At 32.6% G+C, this 10,186-nt stretch overlaps 1 protein-coding gene across 1 annotated transcript; it reads left to right on the top strand.

Moving 5' to 3' along the window:
- Positions 1-1,030: 1,030 nt before the first annotated feature.
- LOC113226493 (isopentenyl-diphosphate Delta-isomerase 1-like) lies at positions 1,031-10,186 on the top strand. Its single transcript, XM_026459126.1, has 5 exons — positions 1,031-1,165; positions 4,507-4,692; positions 5,668-5,796; positions 7,143-7,318; positions 8,970-10,186. The coding sequence occupies exons 1-5, from the start codon at positions 1,046-1,048 to the stop codon at positions 9,112-9,114; spliced, it is 756 nt and encodes a 251-aa protein (XP_026314911.1). The 5' UTR covers positions 1,031-1,045; the 3' UTR covers positions 9,115-10,186.

The following is a 10,186-nucleotide window of genomic DNA, read 5'->3' as shown; positions in this document are numbered from 1 at the left end:
TCTACTGCGCCCTAAGAGCATATAAGAGGCGGCCGTTTGTTTCGAAATCGTGATTGATTTCTAAACGAAAATTATTTTTCTTTTCATGATTCAAGAAATTATGTACAAGCACAGTTTTTACAAAGATTAATTTTATTTTAAGTATATTATGAAGAAAGAAATTGTGATGAAGAAAGTTAGGACTACATTCCTTACTTTAAACTAAATTATAAAACAGTTTATCCTGAAAATTCCAGTAATTACGAATTCAAAGATTTTGTTGAAAGTGACAATAATGTGATTTCTGAAAGTGAAAAAATAAATATTAACTCCCGCCGCATAAAAGTCTATTTAAAAAGCCCAAATACGAGAACTAAGGTATTTAAGAGAAAGTGAAAACATAATGTTGTAGAACCACAATGGAAAATATTTATTTACAAAAAAATTAAATAAATAAATAAATATTATTCCGATAATTAAAGGAAGACATCGCTCAAAGGACTTGTATCCAAGCCAAAACTCTTAATAAAAAAATCTGTGAAATGTCAAAGTCGCTATATACTGCGTTGCTCGCTATATTAGCAGTTTGTGGCTATAATAGTGGTTTGTGTTGCTCGCTCAGCTGTTGGGATTTTTTATTTTAAAATGCTAACAAGCAAGTAATTGATAGTTAAACGATTAATCAGTGTTTTTATGTAATTCTAGTACGAAACGACAATTTTTTTTTTCGAAACGAGAATTTATTTAAGGTGAAATTTTTGCGATTATTCTTCGGCATAGTTGATGATATTCCGGTATTTAGATTGCAATAAGCACAGTATTTTTGTACGCGTTTATCCATACAAACTTATGTACAGTAAAATCATGGTTATTAGAATAAATTCAATGACAAGTAAAGTTAATGAAATTTTTTTGTTGTAAATTTATGAAAGTATACATTTTTACGAATAAGAAATGGGCTTATAGGTCTCATATTTATGTTTTATGTATTGACATACATATGTTATATATTTACTTATTTTGTACTGTGTAACTTGCAAGCAAATTGATTTTCTTTACAGTGAATATGTTAGTTAGAGGCATAGGACGGGCTCTTTGCAATGCCCTTCGTGTGGAGCAGAGGTGCCTTTCTTCTAAGACTGCCAGTACAAAGCTAGAAACTAAAGAAAGCATTGATGCTGCTCAGGTATAAACCTATTAACCATTTAAATGCACACATGCAGAGTCTCAAAACACATACATACACACACACAAAAAAAACACCATTTCCATTCTCACTAGTCAGTGAGAATGGAAATGGTGTTTTTTTTTATAGGGGAGTCCCCCTATTTAATTTTACAAACTAGCTAACTACGCACCATATTATGTCTAATACTTTAAGTTTATAAAATACCTATTGTATCTCTTAGTGGATACAATTTATTACTGTTTCTTTTTTTTAAATAAATAAATAAACAGTAATCATTTAAGTTGCATTCTACTTGCATTGCAAATGCAAAATGGCAATTGAAATGCAGTTAGGACACAGAACAGTTTGTCTGTAGTCTGCTTTTTGGTAACCCATCACAAACTCAAATTTCTTTTTTCCGAATTTCATTACTCCGAAAACGGTTCGACTTTTTTTCATTCGTGCGATAACAGTTTTGGTATAAATTTGCAACACAGAAATATCTTACTGCAGAAATATTGTTTGTCCAGTACAAGACAAAAAATTAATTAGTACAAGATAAAATTGTACCGCTATACAATTTAACCATACAGCTCCAAAATTCTGGACTGTACTTTGCTGGTGCACAGCAAGTCCACTTATGTTCGTCACTTATTTTCATTATACCATTGTGCTATGTTTTTGCTGTCATGTGAAATGTAATTTAAAAACAATGGTCTTGAGTATTCAATAAATAACTTATAGAGCCGAATTTGTTTGCATTACCTAGACGGCACAACCCCCTCCTGTAGGCTTAGGTTAGGTTAGTATATGAAAAACAGCACAATCTGAACAAACGAAGTGAGCGACTACCACTCAATCTAATTAACTAGCATCTTGTTAACCATATTTTCTAAAGATGCGAGGTAATTTGACGAGTTGTACTGTGCGACACGTTCCAATACTTTTAATACCTGTAATAAAAAATAATATAACAAAAATGTATCATGGATAGGGTTGGTAAATTTCCGAGAATATTTCCGAAAATGGAAATATTCTCGGAAACATTGCGAGAATGTTTCGCAAATGCGAAATTTACATAAAAAGTTGAATACTTTGGTGCAAAAACGTTTTTTTTCATATGAAGAAATATTTTGAAGTTAAGTTGATTGACACATTTTAATTCTTATTAATACCACAGAAATCCATTTTCGTGAAAATACTGCAAAATTTCTTAAATTTCCTTATATTTCATAGAAACTTTCTACGAAATATTTCAGAAACTTTTTGGAAATTTTTCAGAACATCTTCATTATTTTATATTTTTATAGATAATTTTAATGTGGGGATCAAAATAATGCATAACAAAGGTGATTTAAAACGTTATATTAAATAATTGAAATTGAAAAATTGAATAATAAAAAAAAATGCTATACAATAGGTATGTAAGGAGCTTGTCGCACTTTGTAGACCAATAAAGTTTTAAAATATAATCAACAATAACAATTTACAAAATAATCAACATATATTATAGTAAAATTATTCAGTGCTCAAACATTAACAATTATAATTAAAATAGGTACCTCAAGAACAAATAACAAAATCACAGATTGGTTCTTAATTATGAAAAATACTGGGATTAAAAAACTTAAGAATCAAAATAAAATATAAAACTTAATACTAATCTGTATGCAACTCATCACTGCTCCATGATGTCGTATCTGAACAGGAAGCTACTGATAATGTGTCCTCATTTCTATCATAAGGTTCTGTTAGCAAATCAATGTCAGCGTTCAGGTGGTCAATTGAGCATTGATCTGAAATCTTCGCTGTTTTATGTGGAGCGTTTAAAAGTCGCCAATTGTGTGAAACGTAACTTAGTTTTCCAGTCTGTTGTTAATTTGTTGCGTTTAGTGGAGTGTATGTTCCCAAATGTTGAAAACTATCGTTCCACTGCTGCAGAAGTTGATGGTACGGTCAAAATTTTGTTGGTCATCTGGCCCAATTTTGTTTGCCCAAAGAAAGTATTCCACCATTATTTTTAATATTATTTCTAAATCTCTCAAACAGTATATTATCAGAACAAATCACGTTCTTAAATTTTTTAATTAAATAGGTTCATGAAAACGATTCCTGTGCCAAATTTAATACCCTAATTTCAACATATTAACTATTAATACATATACGGTAAAAAAAAAAAGTGGCAAAATCTAAGTGGATTACGAATATTTATTTCATTCATTCTTTTGATGAGTATGAAATTTCCAGGAAACTTTCCATGCAATTTATGGACATTTAAGAGAAGTTACGGAAATTTACTTATTTATTCCGATTTCTTCAAAAAAAGTATTTTGGTTTTACAACCATGATATAGAACTATAACTTTTCTTAAATGTTTCTTGAATATGTGATAGTAAAAATGCAAAGTAAATATGTAAATTTCCATAAATTTCGCGTTTTGAGAATGTTTCCGAAATATTTCAAGAAACATTCAGACTGGAAAGTTTCCAATTTAGGAAAGTTTCCGGCTGCCCATCACTAATCATGGATATAATTTTTTTACAAAATAAAAATATTGAATTAGATACATTGGTCCATTGGTCAAACAGCTTGTTGGGGAAAAAATCGGGAAAAGAATAACTTGTCAATATGTCAAAATAATGAAGAAACATTAAATGATGTGAAAAAAACCATAACGTGTTTTCAGACAAAGAAACAAAATCTATTCAATATAAATCTAAAGGTTTTCAGAGAAACAAAATTCTGTAAATCATGTTTCTAGCTTATGATAGGTAACCCTGCATCATGAATTTATATTACGGTATTGGATTTTTTATGCTCATTTGCACATTACTTCAAAAGGAACCTTTTTGCATATATGTATAAATATTATAAACTTACTAAAATTCTAGCATACTATAGGCCTTAACTAGTAGAAATATGATCTCCAAAAATAATAGTTCCATAGGAAGGCCTCTTTACGGTAATAGGACAATGATTTACCTAAATAAATCAACGTCTGCAATTATTAATCATATACCAAATTCATCATCAACCCATTTATATGTCCCAGTTCTGGGTACAGGCCTCCTCTCAGGTGAGGGTTTGGGCTATAGGCCGGCCCAATGCGGGTTGGGGACTTTACGTGTTTTCCCAAGGTTGTGAGCCTACTTCCACATGCAGATTTGATTGCGATGTTTTCACCAAAAAGGTCAAGTTTAATTTCAAATTAGGTTTCACAACATAAAGTCTGAAACACTCAGAGGTGCCTTGATTTGAACCCGTAGCCTATGCTTGACAGATGGCTATAGGCTTTTTTATATTTTTATGTACCTAATTACATTAACAAATATGCATAATGGTATTATTCACTTTTACAGCTAGCAGCTCTAGAAAAAGACCTTTGTCTGCTAGTGGATGACAAAGATACCTTCATAGGCACGGCCTCCAAAAAGGATTGTCACAAGGTTAGCCCTGATGGGAATATCCCACTCCATCGTGCTTTCAGTGTATTTCTCTTCAATAAGAGAGGAGACATATTACTGCAAAGAAGATCTAACAGCAAAGTAAGTTGTGTTAATGGTTTTATGTATTAATTAACTTACTTTTACATGGAGATCAATTTCAATCAGAGTAGAGCTCCTTGAAAAAAGAGTATGTCTAGCGAAGTACTGTAACCGTACCTGTTTCTGCTGCCAGGCAGTAATGTGGGCATTACAGCGTTCCAGTTTTTAAGGGTAAGGGTGTTGGTGAAATCTGTAATTTCGGGCATAAGCACGGGATGTACCCGTGCATATGTATACATATAACTTATCAACTTATGTCTCAAGGTGACAGGCATAGTGGCAGTGTCCCTCAGATCTTTGCAATTTAAAGCTATTAGTGGCACTGCAACTTACCTTCTTAATTTAGCTTCTTGTGAAATTGCATGCCTATTTTTATACCTATTTATTTGTAAAGTATATGTTTCAATAAAAAGATGTATCATGATTATTTACATTTAGTTAAGTACCTAAACAAATAGACTATAATTAAAAACAATGTAATGGAGTAATAACAAAAGATTGCTAAACATCTTTAATGTTGAATGCCTTGGAACTTCAATCTGTGGATTAACACACAATGCAGAACACCATCCACTTATAACCGATGGTGTCATTGTCAATGGTTTTGTTTACCTTTATGTGAAAAATAGATGTTTTCTTACTAGAACAAAAGAGTATGGACAGGCTAAGCGCTTGTCACCAGGCACTCGTTTTTAGTCCCATCACTTATTATCATAAAAAAACATTAATTGATTAATTGTAATATGCAGAAGGTGCGTGAGAAAATACTCGATACAAATACAATTATTTTGCATTTGACCTTCACTGACTAGTAGTAACAATTGAATCACTCATGTTTTACATTCAGTGTTTGAAAATTATTAGGCATGGAATTTATTAATGAGGGTACCACTGAACCAGGCCAAGGTCGAGGCGTGAGAAGGAATGGCCACATCACACTTAATTAAAATAGGTATATACCCAACTGTGCTACAGGTAACATATCCCGACTACTATACCAACGCATGCTGCAGCCACCCTCTGTACATCGATGGGCAGCAAGAAAATATGGTGACTGCTGCGCGGCGCAGACTCAACTATGAGCTTGGCATCCCTCTAGATCAGGTGAGATTTTACTTCGTTATTAATAACATTCTTATTGTTTGCTTCCAACAATGGAAAGCACTCGGTAATTGTCACAGAATAAATGCAACAGCTAATTCTTTGTAAATCACTCATAAGGGATTCGGAAACAGAAAGCGGTTCTGCGTTCTTTGTTGTGTGGCATCTAAGTCTTACGACACATTTATAAAGCATTTTATCAAAGTGTGGGATTCTAACAAAGAGAAGTGTGATAAAAAAAATTGTGAAAAAAATGTGTAAGTGACGCAAAATCAAGCAATTTTTTTTTGTTTAACTAATCTACGTAGTTTTATACGTTATTTGATACCGTATTTTATTGTGATAGTTGAAATTGCGTTTTTCAACATTATTGCAATTGGCAAAATCACTGTGATAATAATAAAAAAAATTACTGTTACAACAGCCGTGTCCATGAAACCTGTAAAGGGCCTGAATCGATGGCCTGTTTGAAAAATATATATACGCGATTTAACTCCGAAAAAATTGTTTCATTTCCTAATATTACATCACCAAACTTTCAATACATTGACCAATGCTGACAACAGTCAAATGCACTCACTAGTCGACCGGGAACGCGTATGGGCATCCCGATAGATTCTTAAACCAATGTTAACCAATTAGCAGTACAATAGCGGATATTATCTTAAAGCTTGCCTTGATTAATATTTACATGCCACACTAAAAACCCTAAAATTATAGTAAATTATTTCATCTCCTCAAGAAGGGTACATAATTATAGAGATTTTTACTAAAATAATAAATAGTAATTATAAATTATTGACAACATCACACATGTGGCTCTGATCCCAAACTAAGGAACTAAAGCACTTATGTTAAGTCGGAAACAACGGTGGTGCCACAAACACGCAGACCCGAGACAATAATAAATAAATAAATATAGAAAAGTTAGTTTCTACATTGACCTGGCCGGGGAGCGAACCCGGAACCTATATATACCATGAAGGTCATCATATCGACTGTGAACTGGCAACCGGTACTATCTCAATTTTGACAATTTTACAGGATGAAAAAAGAATTGTTTACGTCATTTATATAGCATCTGGATAGAAGTTAGTACAAGTAGAATGAAGTCGATTCTGGCGCCAAAATTAAATTGAGGTGGAATTTCTTGCAACGCTGCGGATTATGAAATAGTATAAAATGGTATTAAAAAGTGAAATGTTTAGAAAATTGAGACAGTACCGGTTGCCAGTTCATAGTCGATTATATAATAAAATATCTTGAGAATAACTAATTGAAAACCATTGACCGTAACAATAGACTGAATCCCGTCAGTATATTTCACTTTTTTTTTTTTATCAAAACAGATGAATCCAGAATTATTCACGTTTCTCACCCGTATACACTATTACGACTCCGGCGACGGCGTATGGGGCGAGCACGAAATAGACCACATCTACGTGTTGCAGGCCGATGTTAAGATCAAACCTAACTCGAATGAGATTTCCGAGTACGCTTTTGTGCCTAAGAATGAATTTAACGCGTAAGTATATACGTCATCAACACATTATACGTGCCCACGACGGCCTAATGCGGGTTCCAATGGTTGTGATTTCCTCGAAATAGGTTTCATTTAGAGTTGCAACGAATGTTCGATTACTATTCGGCTTACTCGGCCTATTTTTGCTATTCGGCCGAATAACGAACACCGAATATCTAAAAACAGATGGAAGAAATAAGAAAAAGCACCGTAAATTATCATGCAGCATTTATTAATGCTGAACATACGTTATAAATTCGCGAAATCGTGACTTTTTTCGTTTCTATATTTAAAAGATCAAAAGTAATGTTACGTAACTTAATTACCTGATGATATAACTGCTACGTAAACTGTCACCCCTTCTGCACCGCGCAGCTACCTCAAGAACCGACTTAGTAAAACGATGGATCTGTAGTTTTTTTGAACACAAAGAAAAATTTCCTAGATCTGACAGGACTCGAACTTGCGTTACAAATCTATCAATTGAGCTACAGATTAAGTCCAGCAGACCTTACAAATTTTTGTATGCGTTTGTTACAGAACTTTGTGTTTCGTTTTAACTCCTAATTATTGACTAAATGAGTAGTCGACTAGCAAACTGCGTTATGTGCGTGGCTAAAAAAGCTATAAACTAAAAAAAAAACATTTACTGTTCCGAAAACGGATTTTGAAATGGTACTCTTTTAATTATCTGAAAATTATATTAAAAAGAGATAAACAATATGAAGAAACAAAATCACAGTATTAAACTTTTTACTTGATTCCATTTAAAAATTGAACATAGCTAGCTTTGCAACAGCAATCTTAAAATAACTAGTTTCGTAATTATTCAGAATTAACGTAGCTAGTTTTGCAACAACACAATCATAACATGGCTAGTTTTGTTATAATAATAGTAAAAAATACAACTTGTATCTAATTTTAATTTTCCTTTAGACTCTTATATCCACGTCGTCAACCATCAATGTATCTTCATTATCTGTCATTTCTTCTTCGCCCGATAATATGAGAATACAAATCAAGAATTTCGTATGTAGACCAAACGATCAAGTTTTTAATAAATGAACACGAGTGACCTCTCGGATGACAAAATAATAAATACCAAACAAAATAAAATATTTTGCACGAGTTTATACTCAATAGAGCAGCCTTTACAGGTTGACGACAAAATGGCAACTTTTGAAAGTGTAAAATTAAGAAAGATAGCTACTTTTACAAAAGTATTCAACAGTTGACACTGATTTGTTCAGAATACGCCAAGTTTTAGCACTGTATTGTTGAAGTATATGAAATTATTTAAAATACTGTTCCATTTCACGCCATTAACTAAATAGAAATTTATGTGACTGTTACATAATGAAAAGCATTAAAATATGAGTGTGGGTTTTCATAGAACATCTCACGAGTGTTTTAATGCCTAATTTAGTACAGTTACATGCACTGCTTTATCTACACACATATTATAAGCTCTCTAATGTTTACGGTTTTTGGACACATTATAGAGAGTTGATGATATGTGTGTAGATAAAATCATTAAAAATGTCACATAGCGCTGTTTGCAAGTGGACTACTCAAATATACTATTAAAATACTAATCATCAATTACACAATGTTGAGCACATTGATAGCTTCTAAAGACTGTACACCATAACAGGTTCCTCCCGACCCTGGAAGGTCCGCTCACGCCCTGGTTCAACATGGTGCGCAGACACCGCCTTAAGCTGTGGTGGGACAACTTACACCGCCTCAAAGAGGTGGCCGAGCCGGACAAGATACACAAATTCAAGGAAGAGAAATAACCTTAATGCAGATACATTAAAATTAATGTCATAAGAACGCAGATCTGGTGAAGTTGTATAGTAATTATGTACATTATTGTAATATATGTTGTACATACAGAAGAAATATTGGAATTTTGGGCATTTGAATCTGATTCAATACCTATACATATTATGTAATTGCCCTATATAAAGTTTGCGCCAAACTGACTGAAATTCAACCGCGTAACTTCGGCGCCTTCAAATAGTTTTCTCTCAAAGGTCACCATCCAATTATTCAAAGATAATTATTTTGTCGTGGAGTTAACACTGCATTTTGATACGTGCAGCACTTTACTTATTTTTACAAATGTGTAAAATATATGAGTACGTTAGTTGATATACAATTATAGTTTCAAATACAACAAAATAAAAGTATGGAATGTTTTTTGTCAAAGAACAGCACGTCTAAGAAATATTCCGACTACTTTTCGTCTACTACGCATTGACATTTTTTTTCCTTTGTTTAAACATCAATATTTAAATAATTAATAAAATGTATCGAGAGCTTTTTAGAATGTAGCGAAACACCCAATTCATTCAAAACAGAAATCGTATACTTGCTCAATGTTGTCACGTGATTAATTTATCAAACTGAAAGCTCCCTAAGACTTATAATAAGTCTTATAATAAAATTTAACACACTCATATATATCTGTGTAATAAGCAGAGATTTAGCTAAACTTCAAGTAGTACACAACTGATAATACCTCCAGAAATTCCGGAATGTATAAAATCAACAGCAAAGAATTAAAACACAATATTTATAATTTTTTAAGCGTAGTGAGCGAAGCTTCCTTGACATCCACTCAAATTGCATAATTTCTGAACGAAATTACTCAACAGTTCCTCAATTTTGAATTTCAGTCTGTGAGTTGAAATAATATTAAGATCAAAGGTCACCACATTAAGTACATATACGGGGAAAATATTAACAATTTAAAATATTAATACTTTTATTTGCGGAGAATAATTAGTAATTTGTGATAGCCGACACGAAACCGGAACAGCAACAGGGACCACCTCATACCCTTTCAAACAAAAAAAGAATTTT

Source organism: Hyposmocoma kahamanoa, unplaced genomic scaffold (assembly GCF_003589595.1).
Source record: "Hyposmocoma kahamanoa isolate Upper Pololo Valley unplaced genomic scaffold, ASM358959v1 192, whole genome shotgun sequence".
Classification (NCBI taxonomy): domain Eukaryota; kingdom Metazoa; phylum Arthropoda; class Insecta; order Lepidoptera; family Cosmopterigidae; genus Hyposmocoma; species Hyposmocoma kahamanoa.
The sequence above is the reverse complement of the archived record's forward strand: the minus strand, read 5'-3'. Positions and strand labels throughout refer to the sequence as shown.

Excerpts from the sequence above, each read along its gene's own strand:
- LOC113226493 (XM_026459126.1), top strand. The coding sequence starts at position 1,046 with ATGTTAGTTAGAGGCATAGGACGGGCTCTTTGCAATGCCCTTCGTGTG. Across the intron at positions 1,166-4,506 it reads AAAGCATTGATGCTGCTCAG|CTAGCAGCTCTAGAAAAAGA; the intron begins GTATAAACCTAT and ends TCACTTTTACAG. Across the intron at positions 4,693-5,667 it reads AAAGAAGATCTAACAGCAAA|GTAACATATCCCGACTACTA; the intron begins GTAAGTTGTGTT and ends ACTGTGCTACAG.